A 23,612-nucleotide genomic window follows, 5' to 3' on the forward strand; every position below is an offset into this window, starting at 1 on the left:
TTTTGAGTCCAAGATAGTCTGTCTACATTCCCAACTGCAGCAGGTGTTTAATCAACAGAGATTGTTGAGATCAATGTCACCCGATTGTCTTGTCAACCAGCAGCATATGCCAGTCCTGTTACACTGGTCTAGTGAGACTCCAATAAACCAGTGCTTCCTGCAGAAAGTCCTTGGTACTTTCTTTTACCATAGCTCTCTGATGTGTGCAGTATATACGCTATGGCTCTTGTCCCCTTGAATGTTTTGCTACATGTCCTGGGTTCAGCAGTAGCAGTCATTTTTTCTCCTTAGTAGCTGGTGCAGCGCTGTGGTTTCGACTTTCGGCCTGGGAACAGAGCTGATAACACCGATGTTTTTAGTTACTGCTCAAATATTTAGTCTGACCAAGGACTTTGTGAGTCTTGTGCTCTGCCAGGGAGGAGGGGAAGCTGTGAGGAAGGAGAGACAGGACACCTGACCCAAGCTAGCCAAAGAGGTATTCCATACCACAGCACGTCATGCCCGGGATGTAACTGAGAGTTACCCCAAACGGCTGGTTCACTGGTCTGTTGGGCTGGGTATTATCGGTCAGCTGGTGGTATCGTATTCTCTTCCCTTGTTATTTCCCTTGTCATTATTATCATTGGTGGCAGCAGCAGTGGTTTGTGTTATGCCTTAGTTACTGGACTGTTCTTGTCTCAACCCATGGGAGTTACATTCTTTCGATTCTCCTCCCCATCCCTTCGGGAGCGGGGGGAAGGAAGAAGGAGGGGAGTGAGCGAGCGAGGCTGCGTGGCTGACTGAGTTTAAACCACACTACATGGTTCAGAATGCCAGGAATATTGCCCTTGTCAGCACCGGCTGCATTTTGTCTCTGTGCTGTGGCTGGGATGGCTGACCAGTATTCTGGAGTCTTAAGACTATATTGAGGCTTACAGCCTCATCAGGATGTAGATGATCCAGCAGGATCATACAAGGAATCCAAACACAGACAATGCAACTGCTGCTGCCATTGTAATTTACTAATTTGACCAAAACACACTGTGTCCATGAAAGGCCTTGTTTCCAAGTTGTTCATTGTATCTACATGATGGTTGCATGCATAGCTGTAGATATTGGTAAGCTCCTCTTGATCAGAAAAACTTTGATGCTTACTTCTCTCATGGAAGCCATTTAATGCAAACTAGTACCAAGCAGAGCTTCATTCTCCAGGTACAACCAGACACCTCACTTTGTCAGCATCCCAGGGGAGAACTCAAACTGCCCATGGGTTCTTTATTTGCTCATTTGGTGGAAGAAAATAAAGCACAAATACCATGTTTGTTGAGAATTATAGTTGTAATACAAGACATCTTATAGCAGCCTGATTGGAAAGTGGGTAAAAAAGGAGGAACAGGAGATCTTTGACTTTTGCACCCTTTCTGTACAAAAATGACCATGCCAGAGAAAGCATAAATCAAAATTTTGGTGAACATTTGTTACTCTGGGGGCATATGACTGTCTAATATGACAGCTTTTCATGGAAATTTGAGAACTCTGCAGTATGTTCTGCATGTGTGGTAGCTGCAAAGTTTCTCTTCCTTCTTAAGGGGACAGCCCTCCTAGAAAATTTTAGCTTGTCTTTAGTGAATTGCAGTGTGATTGAATGTAATTCCGAAAGTAATTGTAATGTAGCCCGTTCTTGCAGCATGCAACTTTGGCAGCTACAGGTCTCTGGCTTTCAGATTCTGATCTGTCCTCTGTTGGTGTTTTTTAATGGATCAGCAGGCAGCCTCTCCAGTGTATCCTCATTCAGTATAGAGTCAGATTGAAAAATGGAATGTGTGGGAGTGTTTAGCGTAACTGATGAAGCTTCCACCTATATAATACAGACTTCTATGAAGCTCTATTTCTTGCTCTTATTTCTATGCACTAATTAAAATCTGAGACTACTGTCTGTGTCTATAAATTATAGAACACTGCTTTCACAGGGAGGAAAACTGGGAAGGCTGAAAACTAAAGATGGTTTCCAAGAGAGCTTACCTATCCTTTAAGTGTCTATAAATTAATGTCGGAGTTCAACAGTTCCAGCTCTGGCTGCTGAACAATTACAACAATTTGGCCTTATGTAGTTCTGGAAATGTTTCTACTTGATCAGTGTTAACTTTCTCATGAGCTTCTGAAATGGCTGGTAACATGCTTAATGCTGATATGACTGAAAAATGTGTGGGATCAAGTAAAACTGTTTGAACTCTAAGTACTTCACATCTTTATAGTAGTTCATCTTTATAGAAATTATTTCTTTTCTCAGCCATGAATGCGTATGTCAGCTCGATTCAACTGTGGCACCACACAGTCTTCTGAAAGGATGTTGCCTTATGATAGAGCTGCGGAGTACACAGTTGCTAAAGATCATTAGCCTCAAACTTTAGCTTACCAGATCTGCAAAAAATAGTCAGCCATTGTGTTCTACATCTCTGGAGCTGACTAGTTATAATCTGGCATTTTGTGTATTTTCCTGTGTATTTTTCTTCTTATCACTAAAGAAGTCCACAGAATTTTTTCCTTGAAGGTGTATGTTGGAAATTACTCATATTTCTAAATACAGATTTCTAAATACAAATAGCTACTAAATTTATAAAACCAGACATATTTATTACCCTCTAACAAGTACCTAATTTTATGAATTTGTATAAGCTTTTATTAAAAAAGAAACATTTCCAAAAACCTATGTCTTATTATTTATCACCATAGTATTTATCATGATGAGTTTGTGTAAGGCAAGTAAGTCTCCCTTGTATTTAATTTTTTGTTTGTTTTAAAGTGCTTGTGTCTGCCTATTTGATAACAAAGAACTGGATTTTTTACTGGTAACAGTTAAATGGTTCACGAAAATAGTTTTCTTCTGTAACTACTTCTCATTTTAACAAATGTTCAGTTTTAGCTGCCTCCTGCTTTGAGACATCAGGTCTTGGGTATAAATGTGTTGATCAGTATATAATCTGGCAAGTAAACAATAACAAAACAGGCTAAGTAAACAGTAACTTCCAAATGTGTGTAGCCTAATTTGTTTGTATCACAATTCTTTGTTTACTATTACTGCTAGTGTTCTATCAGCCTGAAAGAATTGATATCTTGGAGCCTGCTGTCTCCTGTATTCTTCAAGGAACATGGGCTTCCCACATTTTCTTGTATTTGTTTCTTCACATTAGAAACAGATGACACATAAAGCTCTGCATCTGACAAGTTCTTTTACTTTCTTACAAGACTGCCAGAAGGAAGCTAAACGTCATCATCACTATACCCAGTGACCTGTATAAAATAACATGGACTCTAAATAGAAATTCCTGGATTGTCTGGATCATGTTTGGTGAGGAATTATTTCATTGCAAGTACATAAACAAGTGATGTGAGGTCTGCTATAAACATAGTTGCTTTTTGCTGGTTAATGGAAGAACTGCTGGTAGGGAAAATGGTTGTTCTTTGTCACAGGACATGTAGTCAAATGATTTTGTCTGTTTTATGACAGATTCTTGTACATTACAGTCTAGGGAATAGTTTAGAGAATAAGTGGGAAAGATGAAAACAGCACTTTCTATTCTGGTTGATACTCCTTGGTATGTACTTATTCTTGGTAGATCTGTGAAGGATGCAAGATCCCCAGACTTGAGTACAGTGTATTATCTGGTGACAGGAAATGAAAAACTTCAAACAGCAGCACATTCAGATTTATTGAGGCTTTTCAAGAACCAGTTCTGTAAACTGAGCAGCAAAAATTCCAGCAACTGTTAGTGAAAGCATGTGATGTTTTTCACATTATTTTAGCCTTAAGAAAGTTAAGCATGTGCAGGAAATTAAGAGGGAGCATGAAGAAATCAAATCGGTTTAAGAAAAAACTCTAAGATAAATTAGAGTTTAAGATCTCCTATTATGGTGAATAAGGTGGAGGTGAGTGATCTGCAGCGATTTTGTCATAAGCTGGTGGAGCATCAGGTACCTGTGGTAAGGAAAATGTGTGTGAAAGACTGAAAAAACAGGTAGAAGGAAATTATGACATTAGTTTTTGCTAGTATGGTCTTTGGTTTTCATTCAGATTAAATGAATATTGTTTGAATCATTCACCCAAAGAGAAAATTTTTAGTGTTAAAAGGACAGGAATCTTAAAGGATTTTTTTCTATTTTTTAATTGAAAATTTTTAATTAAAAATTTCAATTTTTAATTAAAAATAATAATTTAAAATTATTATTTCAATAATATTGAAACTTTAAGAGTTATGACACAGGTACATTGTCTTATTTCAAATAGTAACAACTTGGACAGCTTATTTAAAATTGGTTGTACATTAGCCTTTTCCCTATTCTAAAACTATTAAATACACCATTGACATATATCTTTATAAATTAAGTTACTTTAACTTTTTTAAAATTATGGGTTTGACTGTTCTTCTTTCCATAATGATTAGAGGAGCTAAAACCTTGAAGCTTTATAATGTTCCCTGATAATCTTTGTTGGGGTATAGTGTACCAGATACAATCCGTCTGTTGTTTATCAGAATGGCAAAGGGGACACCTGCTCGCGAGGTGTTTGTCTATTCAGTACATTTCAGAAGTGAGGTGTTACAGCATTCTAATAGATTGCATAATGATCATACAACTTAAGAATAAAGGTAGGTGAAAGGAGAGACTTTTTTAAAAGCAGAATTTTCCACAGTGGGCTTAGAAACCCCTTTTCCCAGTAAAAAAAATAGTTCACAATAATAGTACTTTTTAAGTTAATGTAATGTAGAGGCACTGAAAACCTAATATAGAGAGCACACCCCAAGAAATAAATCATTGTTTACTAAGATTGTCTCACCATGTTTTACTGTGTTGTAAATAAATGAAACTTACCACAGAATTAAAGTTTCTGTACTCCTGCAGAGCCATTTTGCAGTCCAGCGTTGTTCCTTCACCTACTGCGGTTCGTATTGTGCCCACGCCAGAACTTTTGCTCTGTGACAAATAATGAGGAAATACGCAGAAGATGAAAGAAAGAAGAAAATGTGAAGTTGGAGTAAATTATGCAGTGTTTAATACTTGACAGCACATTTACACTATGGATTAGAATCTAGGGTTAGGGATAGACATAGTGCCACCAAGTAAGAGGGGTTATCTAACTATCTGTTCTTCCTGTCTCTGCTGAGACATACTGTCTCTCCTGTATTATTCAATTGCATTGCCAGAAAAATAAGGATCAAACTTTTTAGGTCCAGGGCTGCTGTAGGAACTGACCTGCTCACATACCTGAATGCTATCTCCTTTTTATCCCACCCATTTCTTTCTTTAATTTCCAACCTTATTGTGTTCTATTCTTCCATCATTTCTTTTGTATCCATTCTGTACCAGTTCTCCCCTAGCCAAAAAACCTAACAAAAATTTGATTTTCAAAACCAAAAAGCAGCATTTTGCAAAGAGAAGGAATTAAAAAAGAGATTGTGTTTTTTTTCCCATGAGGTACAAAGCAGGCATGAAAGAATTCTGGTTTGCTTTTCAAAGGAGGTGGGTTTTTTTTCAGTATTACCTTCATTTTTGAAACATTTCATTATGAAAACTTATGTTTTATGTATTCTGCTAGTTGATACACGTTTAAGATAGGTCACTGGAAAGGTAATAAGACAAAGTTATCAGAAACAGCAATGAAATGGGTTTGCTGACTTAAATGAGAGGTATGATTTTTAATTCCACGTAGTCACATCTTTTCCAAAATATTAGAATAACTAAAATATATTTACTGTAAAATATATAATTGGATTAAAAGTGACCTCTCTTTCATAGTAGAGAGAGCAGAACTTCAAAGATAAAGCTTTGAGACTTCTAATAACAGAAGTTACAAGATGGATTGTACCTTTTTTAATATATTTTAAGAAGACACTAAGTAGTGTTTAGAAAGCAAACCTCAAACCTGCCCTGCTTTTTTGTACATGTTAAAATTGCATTTTGACTTTTATACAAATAATCATGCATTGCCCATACACTAACATAGTATTTGCTTACTTACCTGTAACAGTTATTTTTCTGCTTTGCTTCCCAGATTTACTCTAAATATATCTGTCCTTATTTAGGGGTAAATCTTATGAGCAGTGAATATGTTATTTTTATTTAAATGAAAATACACAGAAAACATCTTGGGTTTGTGTGTTAAATATAATACTACAATTAGCTGCATCCAGTGGTGTGTTGGGCAAAGTTGGGCAACTGGTATCATCTCCCTCTGCTCCTGCTTCTTCTTACCACTTTGCCTGACTGTCAAGTTCTTCAGGGCAAGCTGTGTTTCACATTGTGTTGTTTTACCTGTGTATATGTCAGTGTATATACTGCCTGAGACAATGATGTCCTATTACAGACTCGATGTTCTCAGCACTTACATAATGCAAACAACAATAATACATCAAAATAATAGCAAACTAGAACACAAACTGCCATGCTTACCCGTAGACTTTTGTAGCCACTGCGTCTTTTGTAATACCAGCAGCCAAAGATAAATAAAATTGCCAGCACCAAAAAGAAGAGTCCAATACCCAGGGCTCTGTTGGGAAAGCAAAACAAAATAACACCAGAACTAGGTGCATTCATCTGGGAGCAAGACTGATGGGAGCAAGTTTGTAGTTTGTATCAAGTATCCTTTTATCAGGGAAAGGAATGGAGCATAATTCACCTCAGAAACTGGACGAAATACCAATAACTTTAGCCAGTCTCTACATTAAGCAGTTAGCTTAATTCTCTGATATGTTCTTAAGCATTTTAAAATGAGGAATGCATTGGTTCAAAGATAATGGTGTAACAGTGACTACTGCTTCTAAAAAAATCCCTGCATTGCAATAATGGAAGACAATGTGAAATTAATAAATGCCACACCTGCAGAGGCACAGCTCATGTTCATTTGTTAAATTTCTCTAGGCAAAAAGTATTGAGAAATGTACCCTAATTGCATTATATTGCAACAGCTACTGGTGACCGGAGGGGTTTTTTTGGGTATGTGAAACATTACGCAACCTCAAAACCAGAGCAGGAAACTTTGAATTATTCATAGAGCTGTGTAATTCTTCAGTTCTTGTTCCATGACATGCCCGGCACAGTACCAGTGTCACTGGGTCATTTTAGGGAACTTAGGCTTTGCAAACTGTGCTGTAAGACATCCTTCCCACTGCTTACCAGGGACATGGGAGAAGCAGCGCAGCACAGTTCCACTATCTGTCAGAAAACAAGCTGACAAAGTAATTGCAAGTTTCCTAGTTACAAAAAAAACCTCCTCCTCCCTCGTAAGACATATGAAATTCACTCCCCCTGTTTTTTGTTCTTCACCTGTTCAGGAACAGAAGAGTCTGCAAAATGCTTAAAGGGAACAGAGGACAGTAAAAAAAAAAGACCACATGAGCTGGGACAAACCCTTCCTAACACACTTTTACATATCATCTGTTCAGTTGCCCTGCAGGGTGTATTTTTGCCAGGCTTTTCCATTGGGACTGAGGAGTTGGGTATGTGACTTATCAGAGACCCTCTATATCTATTTGCTATCATTTTCACTGACTCAGAGTCTCGTGAAGGAGTGATTCCTTGTGACCCAAGAAGCCTGAAAGGAGATGCAAGCAGATGGCAGAGCAGGCTGTTTCTTCATCTGAACTGCCCAACTGCTGTTTGAAGCATAAAGCCCCATGGACCCAAAGGGATTTTTCTTCTTCACAAATACCTGAATCTTGCAAGTTGCTCCTGCCCCTTCAAGACTTTGTGTTCATCTGTTCAACCCAAGAACAGAGCTCACGGCATCGACTTGCTTCCTGGTGCAGTTGTGTTGCAGCTGATCTTCAGACTTACAAGACTGCTCCACTGGTTTTGTTCCTGTCCCCAGCACAGTTAAAACTTGGAGGGACTGCTTCTCCAAGCAACTGCTGCCTTTCTTACATTCTACATCCTACATATACAAAGTGCTTTCTGCTTTTCACGTGCACTCTAGTTTTAGCTGTTCGTTAGCCTTTATCCCCTCCCCAGGATATACCTAATTCATGGAGTTGGTGATTCTAACTGTGTGTTTGCCATCTAACTCCTTCCTCACTTGCTTAAGAGGCTAGTATGAAAAGCATGTATGCAATTTCTTGCAATTCCAGTTAAAAATGGAGCTGTGCTATTAGGAATCTGTGCTTATATCTGGAATGCTCCTTTTGATACTGGGAAGAGAGTCACTTTTCCCTCACATACCTAGAAAATCTGCTTACAATTGCAGCCACTGGAATTCATAGCAGTTACAGGTGAAAGTGCTTAGTTTCAAGTGTTGAGACATAAGCAGCCAGCTTTTGGAGAGCTGAACTACTCTGAAAGCACTATGAGAGAACCTTCTCCTTTGTTTATTCTCTCTGTCTAGGGTTGAACATGGAGAAACAAGTATCTTGCTGTATGTGTGTGGCACAAGTCACCAAGTTTGGGGGCCACTAACCCACTAGCAGAAGCACATTTCACATAGACGTATCCCAAGCACATTGGAAATACTTATCTAAAATAATAATATATCCCCAGTGCCACAGTGTGTATAATAATCAAAGACCAAACATATTTTATTGTCAGACAAAACTAACAAAATATTAGCCTGAATTAGTTCTGCTTAAGTGGAGTCTCACCAAACAATTTACTGAGGGTCACATTTGTATGGCATTGATGTCTCCATCTGCTTTTTGATGATATTTTTCTGTTTCTCTAGGCTTTTCACTTACATGATTCTTTAGGGTGAGACAATGTCCCTTTGAGGTCCTGCAGAGAGGCATATGGATCTGGAGATAAAACTCAGTGAAAAAGATCACCTTGCAACAGCCTCAGAAGAAAATTCTGAATAAGTCTCAATAAACCTGGTAATTTTATTGTAGAGGATAATGACTTATCATCATATGATCAAAATCTAGATTCTTGAAGTCTGATTTTTCTTAACCTTTGAGGGCTCTTAATGATTCTGCAATGACAAAAATTACCGGATAGCTAAAATGTACTCCATATATATTCAACAGTGACGTTTTCTGATAATATTTTGTACATTTCTTTCAATGTAAATGTTTTTCACCAGCTTACATGCTAACATAGGTTTTGCTTTATGCTTACTCTTCTGCTGCAAGATAGCCATGTCCTTTCCCTCTGAAAAAGTTGCCATCCGTATGGTGGTTTCTTCCGGGCATGTTGTGAGCTTGGTCCTGCTCAAGCCTGCAAGATGGAAATACAGTGCCTCAGTGCAATGATAAAGCATATTATCAACTTTTTTGTTTTAATGGGAGCATTCTAGGGAGGCAGGACAATCGGATATCGTCAGAATCAAGTAGATTCATATACATATGCGACAGTCTCGATTTCAAACTCAAAACTGCAACTGTAGTCTATGTTTGAATAGCTATACTGACGTCAAGGCATTTGCACCTGAATGCAACAGAGAAGAATTTGGCATGGTTTCTTCAGGTACTAAGTGATGGCTGACTTCTGAAGTGAAATCTCTCAGGAATATAGAAAGAAAGGCAAATTACCCAGACAAGAAAAACTATTCAGAAGAAATGAAATTAAAATTGTCCTTTCAAGTAGTGGAAGTAGTTGTTTCTTTATTTCTGTTATTGCCTGTAAACGTTCCAAGGGCCACATTTTGAACCAGCATAAACACTCAGAGATCTGTTGTTTTTCAGATGGTTATACTAATTTGTGTCTGATGACAGTCTATAGTTAGATGTGCAGGGAATTTGTATTATAATCTTAATTTCCAGTCTTAATGTAATAATCATCCAGCTAAATGTCTGAACAATTAAAAATCTTATTGATCAAACAGTAAAGAAGAATTACAAAAATAATTTTTCTGTCATTTAAAGAGCAGAACAGATCCTACTTGATAGTATCCAGCTTATCTGCCTACCTTACACAAGTAAAGTACAAAAAGCGTGTTAAAGTATATAAAATCTAAAGGAAACAGAATATTTTCAGAGTTCCCTTAGAGGCAGTTATATCTCTTCTCAAGCACAGTTTTGAAGCAACACAGAAAATTTTGCATAGAATAAAAAATTACAAATCTCACCTCTTTCAGACGTGTATTCTGTCTGTTAACTGAAAGGCATGAGCAGCTTTCTTCTCCTTGACTTGCTCTGTTTTTTCTTCTTTGATCTGTTCTCTTATGACTATCACGAGTTTAAATTCCTCTCAATACAGCTTCTGAATGCATTAATTAGCATGAAAGAGGCAAGGAGACGACTTTTATTTTTTTTCCTAGAGTCTGCATCCTTCCCTCCTGACAAGCAGCTCAAAAAGTTTGCTATGTCTTCATTTATTACATATCCTCTAAGAAATGGCTCAACATTGTTTTACCTCCCTAATCAGTACAAGCTGCCAGAGTGGGTTGACTACTTCTAAATTCAAATCTGTTTTGATTTAGGGATGATTATTTTGTGGCAGAGGGCTGGTGATTTCACATGTTTAACTGTAGCTCTGTTTATGCACACTTTCTGCACTGTTTAGCACTGTGGAAACCAGTATAGTTGGGGCAGAACTCGTAGATGGATGCTGTTATTCATGATAGAAGTGTTTAGATTAAAGCAAGTGCAGTTTAATTCTGTACTGGTAAGCAGCTGCTGCAACAAAAAGAGAGTCTGCCCCATGAGCTGCAGAACTAACGAAGCCTGTGCTTCACTTTTGTGAACTGCCTGTGCTCATGCTGCAGTAATTCCATTTACAATACCAGGCAAGAAAAGGCAGTCTGTGACTAATTCTGAGTCTGGGTACTGTGTTAGTTACTGTCATATTAAAAAAAATCTAAAAAGGAGAGCCACGTTATGCTTGTCATTTTTCCCAATTAACCATTAATTTCCTGCCACTTTCTAGGGTTTTTTTAAGTTTGAAGGACTCAAACTTAAACTTTGAAGTTTTCATTTATTTTTGAAGCTGTGAACCTGGCTCCAAATGTGGTTGAAAATGGCTGACAGATTCAAAAGTTTACAGGAAAGAACAGAGAGTGTGAGAGATCAACAACCATTTCCCTAGGAAATCAAATGAGAAGTCTTGACATCAATGTTCTTAGCTAGTGCAGGGCTAGGAAGAGCCAGACCATTTATCTGCTTCTACGCTTTGCCTAACTATGGTAAAAATCTGATCTGGTTTTGGATATGTTTTCACGGTGGTGCCCAGAGTGACAGTGACAGGGCCAGAGGCAGTGGGTGCAGAGTGAAAAACAGGAGGTGCCCATGAACATCTGGAGACACTTTTTTACCATGAGGGTAACTGAAACCTGGCAGAAGTTGCCCAGAGAAGCTGGAGAGTCTCCCGCCTTTGAAATACTCGAAAGCTGTCTGGACATGGTGCTGAGCAATGGGATTCAATTGATCATGCTGGAGCAAGGGCTTTGGATGGCATGGCCTGCAGAGAGCCCTTTCAACCTCAGTCACTGTGTGATTAACACCAGAAGGATCTAATTGTTTTTGCTAGACCCATTAAAGTTTGAAACAACACATTTTTTGCAGAAGGAAAAATAACGGGAGGAAGAATGATAAACATTAGTAAGGAGCATAAACTTGCTCATTTGACCAAATGTTTGATTGTTGCTCTGATATTATTCCAGAAGAACTCAATAGAGTTTCAAAAGTGAAAGAAATACAGAGAAAGTTTCTGTAGATACCCATGTCTGTAAAACGGTAAGTGTATGCCATCAAGTCTATTAAGTTCCCAAGCAACAGTAACTTCTGTAGCACTCTGAAAATCCAATAGTGTTTATCATAAATCATCTGTTTTCCCACAGAAAATCTTCACTTCTGGGAGAGGATGATGGGTACCTTTTGTTCTTGTCAGAATCAAACTTCAGACCTAGAGAAAATCCATGTGACACCAGAATTATTGCCTGCTCCTTCCTGCCTCCAGCACCGGCAGGGATGGGGCAAAATGTCAATATTTTGTATTTGACTGGGTATTTTGTGTTCTGAATGACTCTTTTATTAATAGTCTAACAAGGAAGGAAAAAAAGATCAACTTTCTCATGGATATGCGGTGCCATCTGGTATGTAGATACACGATGATGCTATTGAAGAATTGGATGGAGAAGATGAAATATCATGTCCTGGTCCTGATCTCAGTTTTTTTTACAAAACCTTATTTCTCCAAGGCAGTGCTGCTAGCTCTGTCAGTGCTTTAATTTTGAGTTTTATGGAAATTTCAATGGAAAGGCTCAAGTATTTCAGTGCTAAATCTACATTAACAGTAACAAAAGTACTGTAAGATCGAATAATGATACTATATGTTTTCAGTTGGTGCTATAGATCCTCATTTCTCCATGGTTTGGTGATTAAAGTAGGTATTATCTGGCTTCCAGGGCAGACCATTTCTACTAGAGGTCTGATTTGGAGCTTTTTGAGAAGAAGTTGTTCCTCAAATTGCTGCTGCCTCAACTGAGGCACCTCCAGGAAGCAACATGTTGTCCCGTGGACTGCCTTGTACAGACACCTTTAATGCGTTACTGTGCTGAAAGCCTGGTTCACGAATCTAAGTTCCCCCTCAAATGATTTCAAAGTGAAACTGTGGTCCTTAGTGTCAGACCCATCTCCCTTTGCTCCATCTCTGAACAAAGTACAGTAAAGAAGAAGTGGTAGTCTTAATCCTCTAGTAGCTATGCCAAGAGGATGCAATGAATGCAATGGTGCTTGTGTTCCTGTATCTTGTTTTTCCAAAGAAAAAGGATTGGGTAGTTTTCTGGCAGTGTTTTTCTGCTGCTACTTCGTCCATGGTTGACTGCAAGTTCTGAGGCCAGCTGATTGTTCAGATTTATGGGACTATTTCCATGAGATGAAAGATAACCAATCATGGGTGTCCCTGCCCATGGCAGGGGGGTTGGAACTTGATGATCTTAAGGTCCTTTCCAACCCTAACTATTCTATGGTTCTATGATTTTATGATTCTATGGGTGAGAACCTTTTGGATGCAGTTGGGCACTATCAAAGTGAGGCACAGCTATGACTTTCCTTGCATGTAATTTCAGGAGGCCATTCAAGAGAATGATGGCTCTTTCTGAAGCCTCACAGTCCTGTTTAGCCCAGTGAGCATCTAACTGGTTTAGGGTCAGAAACTCCTTGCAGGTAAGCTGCTGATTTAGGTCTCTAAGGCAATCTCAGAAGCTCTTTGTTTGAAGAAACTGAATATAGGCAACACTGACTGACTACATCATTAGCAGCTTGGAAAAAAAAACAGCCCTTTGCAAATAATTCCTACAGCAATAGTCCAGTGAAGCTCAACTTGGAATATTGCTGAAGTAAAAGCAGTCCCAAAATTAATGTGAACACTAAGACTTCTTTTATGATATTAAACAGATACATAGACATCAGCTGACAAGAGTGACCGCATGATCAGTTCCATTTAGCAAAAAGGAATAAAAGAATGACTTTTTTTGTCTCCTTTCACAGTGTCACAGAAGCCTGTTCAGACTGGTGGGGTCCTGGCAAATTAATACTAACACTAGGTGGTACTTCTGTGCTATTAAACAGATACACAGCCATCAGTTGTACTTTGTCCCAAAGCAGAGGCACAGCTGTGGAGCAGAGAGGAATATCACCTCCCTTAATCTGCTGTATGTTCCCCTGTTCACACAGCCCAGGATGCCACCAGCCTTCTTTATGGACTGTGTCAGATGTCAGGGCATAGCAAAATACAGGGCTTGTAAATAACTCATGTAAAGAATTTTAACAGAAACTTGGAGGTGGAAGCTGCATCTATTAAACATCTCTCCATTTCTCCACCCTCCAACAATTCCCATTTCCTTTCACTTTAGAAAATGAAGAGTTATTTTAAATTTTGCAACACTGCAGAAGACTGGAGAATAATACTTTCTAGAAGAATCTAAGTTTTTCAATTAACAAGATTGAAAAATGTTTTGTCAGAAATTTCAGGGCCTTGTTATAAGATTTTGCCCACCCAGTTGTGTCCCTTCCAACATGTGTTCCACAATCAAACCCTTACAGTTAGTTGACTTATTAGTGGTTCAGTAATTTTCCTGAAAGTTAAATTAAATTTTTGAAATAATTGATACTCTTATGAGACAAAAAAAAAATATTTTAGGTAAGTGAGTTACATTTAAATTTGACTTCACATGTTAAGTGATTTAATGGTAAAAATTTCTGAAGTTCATAACTAAGGCAGCCATGGTATTTGTAATAGTTGCAAAGCTTTCAAGTGCTATGTTTTTTCCCTTTTACTGTTCTGTGTTGGTTTTTTTTACAATATGACCTAACCCTTTCTCTCTTCTACATTTTCTCTTCCCCCTGGTAAAATAAAATGAACCAAAACACTGTGATTTGGATACATACTTTTTTGAATCTCATAAATTGCATATTTGCTCAGAGAGCCTCAGGATAGCGAAATGTGGGACTAAAGAGGATCTCAGGAAGTCATCTAGGCCATCCCACTGTTCTGAAGCACAACTGAATATATTTAGATTCTCTCCCATATCTTATCTATTTTCTAATACCTCTGTTTTCATATTCTCCCTATAGTCTGTTTCTATGCTTAACAGGCTACAGTGAAGATTTTTCCCCTATTACACAACTTTGCTTTGCTGCAAATTCTATCAATTACTAATTACCTTAACAAGGAAAGGAATTAACTTTGTCTTTTTTATCTCAATTTATTATGGATTTGAAGGCTGTTCTCATGCTCAGTAAAACATTTGTCTTCTAAATCAGACAAACTTAATTTCTCACACTTTTTCTTTAGGCTGCTTCCTTAACCCTTCTCATTCTTATTCTGCTTAATTCTTTGCAACTTATATACCTCTTCAAGTTGAAGCCTGACAAGCACCATTATCTTCTCTATCTTACAATAACACAGGAAGACATTTACTGTTATTAATACAGGGTTGCATCTGGGATTCTTACTTGGTTTGAAGTCCACTGTAGCCTTATGTCTTCCTCTGTTTTTCATCAATCGTTCTCCATTTTATGCCTGTGTGTATTGTTTTTTAGTTCTGATACTTCTATTGTTCATGTAACTTTCCCCAATTATCAGGTTTACTTATTTTTCGGATTCCAGCTCTGCTCTGTAGAGTACCTGCCTTTAGCTCAAACATATTTTCATGTACTCTTGCTTTCACATCCAACTTGTTTACTGGAAGTACTGAACACTATTTCCCTACATTGAAAATCTGTGATGATGACACCTCTTCCTATTTGATAGTTATGGCTGCAGTCTGTGTTTGGGGTTTCTACCTGCTGCATATATGTGTCATGTGTTCATTTAGACCACAGTTTCCCTAGTTTGCTTATCACAGCCCTGGGGGACTGTGTTGAAGACTTGTAGTCAAAATGCAACTCCAACATCAAAATAATATGCTAATGGTTACTGGTGTGGTTTCCTTGCAAGCTAAATTATTTTCTTCCTCAGTTTCAAACATTCTGATCCAAAACTTCCATCATTTTATAAATCCGATTTATATTGAGTTCAGAGAAAATACTTCCGTATCTCCTGAAATGCTGTAAGATATCCAATACAGTACCACCACTACATCATGTTATTGATACCTTTTGGTTTGAAGTTTCAGGAGATGGAGGGTAGAATAGTGTAACATCGAGTTTTCTTGTTTAGTATTGGTCTGGGTCCCTTTTTCTTTTCTCTATTGGATCTGATCTAAAGTAACTAAAAACACAGCTGATAGGATAAGAGTTGCTCCTGCCATGTAGAAGCCTGCTCTATAATCTCCAGTCATGTCCACGATCAGACCTGAAAGAAACAAATAAGAGCAGTATGGTTGATAGAAAGCAGGCTTATGTGAATTATCTCAGCAGTGTGAACACATCCTCTCACAAAGTGAGTATGCTGACTACATCAGCTTTCTACATCAGGAGTGCATGGAACATTACCCCATTATATCGTTTTTAAATCTGAACACAACTTACATCTCATTTACTTTCCATATGTGAACTGCTACAGAAATAAAACACTATACAGTTTGAAGCACTTTCCAACCTAAACCATGGCAGACAATAAAGGCAGAAAAAAACTAATCATGCAGCTTTGTGTCTGAGTAGCCCCATGTTCTGTGGTGTAGCTGCCACCGGTTGCTATAATTTGGAACCATAACAGTACAGCATGAGAGAGGTTAAAGAAGAAATGGAGAAGCATCTGCTGGAGACACAGTTGGAGAGGTTGCCTGAAGCGTTATGGGCTTTCCTGTTCATTATTTTACAAAGAGTCACAGATGTTAATAAAATAGTCTGGGGTTTAGGTAGTTTTAAGCCAACCAAAATACTGAATGCAGTACTGCAGCAGTATATGTAGTAGAATTGACTGCTCTGTGGGTATGATGGCAGGTTCATTTGTGGGCTCATGAGGGCTGCTTGCTTGGTCTTCCATTGGGAAGTTTGTCCACATTAAGTGTATTCCCTAGTCCCCATTCCCCATTTGCCTAACATCAGTCCTGTTAGGCAAAGGAGCTCTGGATCCAAATCTTATCGATTTTACTTTTAACGAAGGGGAGGAGAGCTCAAGGAGCATTTATGATTCCATCCTCTTCCACACTTTCTTTTTAGCTTACTATATATACACAAAGAGGTCACAAACTAGTGACCAGGCATTACATAAATGTCTTGTTACTTTTGTATTTTATTCAGATATTCCCAACGTACTTCTGGAATTGCTCTGATTCAAATTCTCTATAAATCTTCCTGGGTTTTATTTTTAAAAGTGACTTAAAATGTTCCAGCATTCAGTCTAACCCATTTTCAACCCATTAGTGGTGTCATTACCACAAAAGTTACTGTAGTGCATGAAAAGTGGTCTTTGGATTAGAACTCAGATCCTCGTTTTACAAGTCACACTGGTAATTTTCCTGCCACATCATTTTGTAAAGTCTCTGCAGCTTGCAGCTTGTTTGTCTTGCTTTTTCCAAGATGATTTTGTTTCATTGCCAGCCCATAAATCCATGTGCTGTCTCATTGTCTGCTTTCTCTTCCCACTGTTTTTATGTGCTGCCTGCCCCATTTATTATATTGGTTAGCTCAAATGCTGCCTGAAAACAGCAGGCATCTTTGTAATATTTTCCTTGAGGCACACATAGCCTCATGTTTCAAGCTGTTCCACTTGACGCTCTGTAGAAACCCTCCCAACAATACCAGCATTTATGCAACATCATTAGTTTCAAATCTCAGTTTCTTCTCTGAAAATGTGGATCTGCTGCTTGTCCCAAGGTTACACTTTCATAGCAAGACAATGGGAGTCCACTAAATGGGATTCTGTGGGATTCAGAAAGCAGAAACACCACCATGTGAACTCTGCCATTTTTCCCTGCTTTATGTTGAACAGGTATCTCTAAAATCACAGATAAAATGGGAGAAAGATATTTTGGAGAGGAGTTAAATTGACTGTTTTTATACACTTTTTGGTCCACATAGTCCTGAGGTATAAAAGGGGAAAATTCGGGTCCAGATACAGATTTTTTCAGTTTGGGTCACCATTCCCCTTTCTTCTTGTAAACTGTATTTGGCAGAGTATCATCTTAACTTACCAGCAAGAGGAGGTCCCACAAAACCTCCAGTGCTTCGAATGAGCATGAAAAGCCCTAGAGCACTGTCAAAATCTGGCATGCCTACAACATCTGCTAGCACTGTAATATGAATGGCGACTGTTGTACCAAAGAAGAATCCATAGAAGCCAGTGAATATTGCCAAGGACAGGTAACTGTTAGCCAGTGGCAACAGCATCAGGGAAGTGCTGATCAGTGTAATTGTCACTGTCAGCAAATGAACAGTTTTGGTAACGTGGAGATTGGCGTACCAGCCGCAGAGCAGCCTGCCTGCAAAGTCCACTACAGCTAAAATGGATAGCAGTGATGCAGTCCATGAGTCGTCTATTCCGAGGCTGTAACTAAGTGGAACTAAAAATAAGGGAGGAACAAAAAAACTCATAGCAGCTAATATGCCAAAAATGGCATAAAGTACAAACTCCGTTCGTCTCAGAAGCATCCAGTTGAAGGTTTTGTTTGCGGTAGGAGACTTATCTTCTTTGTCTATCCTAGATTCGCCATTGCCAGGTGGTCTCTCAGTTTCATAATGTCTAGCCTCAAGGAGGCAGCTGCTTGCCAGGGGTCGCATCAGTATTCCACAGACACAGATATTGAGTTGGATGCCACCTATGATCAAGAGAGCACCTTTCCATCCATACTGACTTATCAACCACTGGAAAAATGGCCCAAACATGAATGCAAAGACACATTCTCCAGCACTGGCAATAGCACTGGCCAAAGCTCTTTTCTTGGAGAAATAATGGCTCACAATGCTAATGGCTGGTATCCATGAAAAGGAAATCCCAAGTCCTGAAAAACACAAATACAAATAGCAGCAGTCAGACACTGTTGAGGTATTTTGTGAAGGTGGAAATTAAATCAAGCAATGCTCCTACATTTGCAAAGTTGAAAACTGATAAAAGAAAAGCAACTTTACTCTTAGCAAGAGCATGAGCTCCATTGTACTATTTGTAAGAGTCTATTTGTGGTGTGTGTCCTATAAGAATACATTGTACACCCAAACAAAAAAGCAGGAGTATGAGGTGTACACTTCTATATTCTTATTATGAAAAAAACCCAAACAACATTAGCTTGACAGGTTTCCCACTGGGTGAGAAATCACATGGCTATGTCATTGAAACTAGATGGATCTCAGAGTGTCTGTGCTATCCTAATAAGGCTGGTACTAGATCAGATCACTGGGTTAAGCTGAGCTGTATTTAGGGTAGAAAGTGAGGGAGGATGTGAAGGAAGTTGCTGTGTTACCTCTGTTTGCTCTTCATTTTCTTGCCTGACTGCTTTGACCGTGCTTCAAACTTGCTCTAACTTACGCTGATTTTAATGGCTGCCTAGAAACTATTTGGCAGCCCAGGACTGCCAAAGGGCTCAAATTCCAGACATTTTCTCAGGCATCCAGCATGGAACTGGGAATGCTTTATTTTATTGCCTGCCAGCTTCACTTCCTGTTCCAGGAAAATCTGCTGGCTGTTGGAGACAACTTTCTGGCCTGTTTTTACCTATAGGAAAGAAGGGATTGGAATCAACTGAAAGCTTGGGGGTGTGTACAAAACAGATTATTTGATAGAAAGCACAAAATTTGGAATCTTTATGTTTCCATGTACTTCACCACTCTTTATGTTCTTTAAAACTTCACAGAATTCTTGGCTCTAAGTGAAAAATAAAACACTTTCAATTTTCTGATTGCATATAATATGCAGGTGAAATTTACTAACATTTGATTATCCACCTTTTTGGTCGTTGCAGGTTTATAGTGCAAATTCTTCTTTCCAGAGTGGGACATGAGAGAAATTACCTTTAAGGGGGGATATTGGTTCTAGTCACTCATAAAATCAAAATAGAAATCAGATTTTCAAACTCCTACCATTAGTACCCTCAAATGAGATCTCTGAGCTGCTGGTGAAAGAAATTCATAAAGCCATAAAGTCATACCCTGTAGGAAGCCAGTTGTTGCGTACATCCAGACCATGTTGAGTCCAAGAAATCCCAGTGTCATTCCTGAAAAAGCCAGGAATCCTCCAGTGATCACAACTGCCCGATGGGTGTAGCGTGCACAGAGCGAGCTGGCAGCAGGGGCTGAATCAGCAGCAAAATAGGAGAAAGATAAATATGTTAGGAACATTAGGGTGATCAACAGGACTGAATAATCCAATAAAGCTTCTGGAGGAGACAGGGGACAGGGGTGGTCAATCAAGACTTTAATATTGGATTCTTGCTGATAGCGGAATGACTGTCCCTGTGGCAGAGATTTTAAAACATATTCAAAGTATATGGGTGTTTTAAAGGGAAAGAGCATTTCAGTACCTTCATTGCAGAACAGTCCTTCTGAATTTCTGTAAGGACACAACTAACAACATGACAGCAGTTTGTGTAGTGTTTTAGCAGAAAGAAATACCCCGTCATAAGAATCTCCAAGTTAATTCATAAAACAAAATCGTTATTGATAGAGTATCAATGATATGGCTGGCATGAAATTTTCTGGAGAAAACTTTATCTTTTAGAGCTTTGAAAAATCATCTGTTCACAGAATTTCGAATGTTTTATAAAAGACAAAAATTGAGGTTTGTTTTTACTTTACTATTTAGTTTCTTAAATTTTTATTTCAGTGGTGGTTTCCCTGCGCAGACTGCAGGAACACCTCAACATGAGGGCAAAGTTGCACCAGGTACAGATGTAATCTGGTACAGCAATTCCAAAGCACTGGTGCCTAGGCACTGTCTGGAAGCACCTGAAACGTTAAGGATATTTTCGCATAATTAAGGACCAGTTGTACTGCCTGGTATTTTGCATCAGTGAAACAAAACCAAGGCCATCACCGAAAGGCTCTCGGCTCTGCAGGGATAGTTTCAAACTCCAAGTATGGGATGTTTTCCATGGCCATTAGAGGGCTCTCAAGAGTCACTTGACAGCACCAGTTCTCCGCCGGGTTTCGTGATGCAGAGTCAGCTCCCTGTTGTTTGTTAATATTATGGAAATTGGAGCTCGGGGATAAAATAAAATCCAGATAAAGAGGATCACGCTTATAAACTTAAGTAAGTGCGAAGACAATGAAGAAAAGGCCGTCAGAGTTTTTGTAGTCGTTTGTAGGGGCAAGTTGTTGTACATTCACCTGTGTTAAGATAAGCAGGAAGAGAATTTGGTAACTAGGACAAGTGAAACAAACCTGGCAGAGAGATTATTAACGTCTGCAAAATCTGCAGGACGTACATTGCCTGATAACAGGTAGCTGGCAGAAGTTATACAAATCCCAAAAGTGTCTCGTCAGCATTTACAACTAAAATGCAGTGATTTGGTAAAGATATAAAAAGCACAGTGGAATTCAGTCATGGTCTGCAAGATTAAGTGGCAGGAATGAGCCAGGATAAAGCATGTACAGTTGGAGAAACATACACCTATGATGAACAAAATGAAAGTAGACTCAGGAGAGATCGATGGAAGATCCTAAAGACAAGGGAAAGATCTGCAGCTGGAGCAGAAATACTACCAAAAAGCAATTTTTAAAATACAGAATGAGGAGAAGAAATAGTCAGAAATTGAACATGGGATAGCAGGAGGAATAAAGAAGCTAGCCAATGAACTGGAAATTGAGAAGATAGGTAGGGTGCAGAGTCTGAATGTATTAAGGGCAATATACAGAAAAATTATAAAAAAATGGAAAGGAATGATAAACACAGTGCAAAGACAAAGGTGATGGATGTACATCAACACCAAGAGAAGGCCTATGTGTGTGATGAGGAGAATCATTGCTGTGGTAAATTGATCAGCCTGTTGCAGGTGCAAACCCCAAAAGTAGAAGTATGCGCTCTCCTTCCACACAAGACACAGAACTGCTGTTGAAAGGATCCAAATGGGAAAAATTAGTAATTCACTGGTCATCCTTGACTCTGAGTCAAATGACTCTGAAGGTTTCCCAGAGGAACATATTAAGAAAGACTAAGCCAGGCCAGGAAAGATGCTCAAAGAACTGGAGGTTCCGGTGATCTTCAGCAGACAGTATTCTTATCCCTATAAATGAAGCAAAGGCAGGAGAAGATAAGGAAAATTAACTTACAACTTGCTAGGCAAATACAGTTTTGCTGGTTTATGGTTATTATTTCATATGCCTTATCCTTGATACATTCCTATGGATATGTATATGTAAACATATATTAAAACAAAACAGGACTTTGAGTTCTTTTATCCTTCTGTGTTGCCTTTTTTTTTCATGACGTTCATATGACAAAATAATATAACAGTAAGTCTGTGGTAAGTCTAATTTTTAAACCAAATTGATAGATTCCCATTTATTAATTTCTCTGTGAAAATTAATAAATCTGCAAAGTAGGTGAAAGATTAGGTTTTTCATTATTTGTGATGAATTATTTTTGTCAGGATGGATCAAGCTCTTATACCGCAAATTAAAGATACCAGTTTATGGAAATGACAATCTTTTCAAACCATGAGTTAATTTAGTTTATTACTTTGACTTTTAATTAACTGGTTTGCTCCTCTGAATACCTTTTTCAAAGAAAGATGAGTTTCCCATGGTCTTTGGAAGTACTGAAATTACAAGCAATAATACTGATCGGTGTGAAATGAGTAGGATGCACGTAATTATAAAGTGTATAGGCAATGAAGTGTCTTCACAAACAAAATTATTATAGCATTTATTATGTAAGGATACTTACCTATTACAAGTATGTACCTACATGAAAGTATGTAGACCAGACCTCATGAATTCTGTACAGCTCATGCCTGCATGTGTTTGGAAACCTCACCAAATGGTGAAGGACCCTCCGGTTTACAAGGGCACAAACGACTCTGTAAACAACTAAAGTAAGAATCAAATGCAGTATGTTTGATATGTTTCCCTGCTTCATTTGGTGAGGGAATTCATACTGATCCCATAGCTCTTTGCCTTTGATGGGGATAGTTCACCCTCACTTCTTACTCTCTGCTTGCATGGTCTTGTCTTCCTTATGCCATGAATGAACTGATTTTTATATTTTTTTAGCTCGATGAGGTTTCTGTTAGATCAGTCACTCAGAATATTTGTAAGCAGGGGGAAAGGAGAGCCCGAACTGGTGGTTCTGGAAGGAAGCGGGATCTTGGTGAAGACAAAAAGGCAAAGAGTGGGAAAGCAGGACTGAGAGTCACCGTTTTGGTAACAAATGGCTTATCTGCTAGGCAGAGTCACAATCCTTACATCTTAAAACACTTTGAAAAAGTGACAGTTGCTGTGAGATCAGTGAACTTGCACAAACTGGTTTAAGAGCTTGATCCAACAAGCCTTGCATTTCTGAGGATTATCTCCAGTGAGTTTGATTCAATGCCTGTGTAAAATTGAGTCATGAGTCTATGTACATGAAGTTCTTTAAGGCAATCAGGTTCCTGTGTATAACCCATTTAATGTCTGAGGCATGAATACACTTTTATGAGAGGAAGCAAATGCCAATTTTCTGTAGAGGCAGAAGGAGGAAGTATTGGCCTTACATATTTTAATTTTGTGGGTTTTCTTAAGGAAGCTCTTCAAAATTTCTTGACATTAAAATAAAGTGCTAGAGGAGCATTTCTACCTACCTCCTAAATGAAAGACGGTAATAGTTACTGATGTGATCCAGGAAGTGGTACTTGCAAGTTCATCAAAGTGCTGCTGGATTTCAACAAACAACAGACCGAAAGTCTTGAGGACAGCAACAGTGAGGCCCATCACTGTGAAGGCTGATGCTACCACAACCCATCCATAGCCACCATCTGGTGGATTGCTGGTTTTGGCCTGCATCTTTACTAATTCTCAGATCTTCTCTCAGGATATTTTGCTGGGGTGAGGGTGGTGAGTGAGGATTTTTAAATCTGCAAATCAGTAGAAGAACCAGTGTAAAAGAAATCAATTACAAGATTCCAGGAATGGCTTGCACAAGTCATTACCAAGTGAAAATGCAATATGCACTTGTGTGATTTGACTGAAAATATTATGTGGGAAACATGCCCCAGGAGACAGAAGGCAGATAGATAAGAAAAAAAATTAAAAAAGATGAAGGAAAAATATTCAGGTAGGGAGAGAAGAAAGAAAGAAGCATATAGACGTGGAAATAGGAGAGATGACAATGGGATAAGAGATTATGCAGACACTAAGATT

General features: G+C 38.6%; 2 protein-coding genes across 2 annotated transcripts; both read right to left on the reverse strand.

Annotated features, from left to right (window-relative positions):
- Positions 1 to 3,886: 3,886 nt before the first annotated feature.
- Positions 3,887 to 10,995, reverse strand: MLANA (melan-A). The gene is made up of 5 exons (XM_061473102.1): positions 10,028 to 10,995; positions 9,079 to 9,177; positions 6,427 to 6,523; positions 4,849 to 4,950; positions 3,887 to 3,955 (listed from the first exon to the last, which is right to left on the reverse strand). Exons 2-5 carry the CDS (start codon positions 9,150 to 9,152, stop codon positions 3,887 to 3,889), a joined length of 342 nt encoding a protein of 113 aa, XP_061329086.1. The 5' UTR covers positions 9,153 to 9,177; positions 10,028 to 10,995.
- A 4,452-nt stretch (positions 10,996 to 15,447) lies between these two features.
- On the reverse strand, positions 15,448 to 23,409 carry LOC133279415 (monocarboxylate transporter 13-like). Its single transcript, XM_061473104.1, is given in 4 exon segments — positions 15,448 to 15,696; positions 17,480 to 18,286; positions 19,427 to 19,570; positions 23,054 to 23,409. Coding segments are annotated over 4 exon segments (1,362 nt in total). The 5' UTR covers positions 23,256 to 23,409; the 3' UTR covers positions 15,448 to 15,487.
- Positions 23,410 to 23,612: the final 203 nt, after the last annotated feature.

The sequence above is a fragment of the Pezoporus flaviventris genome, unplaced genomic scaffold, assembly GCF_033815535.1.
Source record: "Pezoporus flaviventris isolate CSIRO_AGI_PZ_B2104156 unplaced genomic scaffold, CSIRO_AGI_Pfla_v1 ptg000076l, whole genome shotgun sequence".
NCBI classification, from domain to species: Eukaryota; Metazoa; Chordata; class Aves; order Psittaciformes; family Psittacidae; genus Pezoporus; species Pezoporus flaviventris.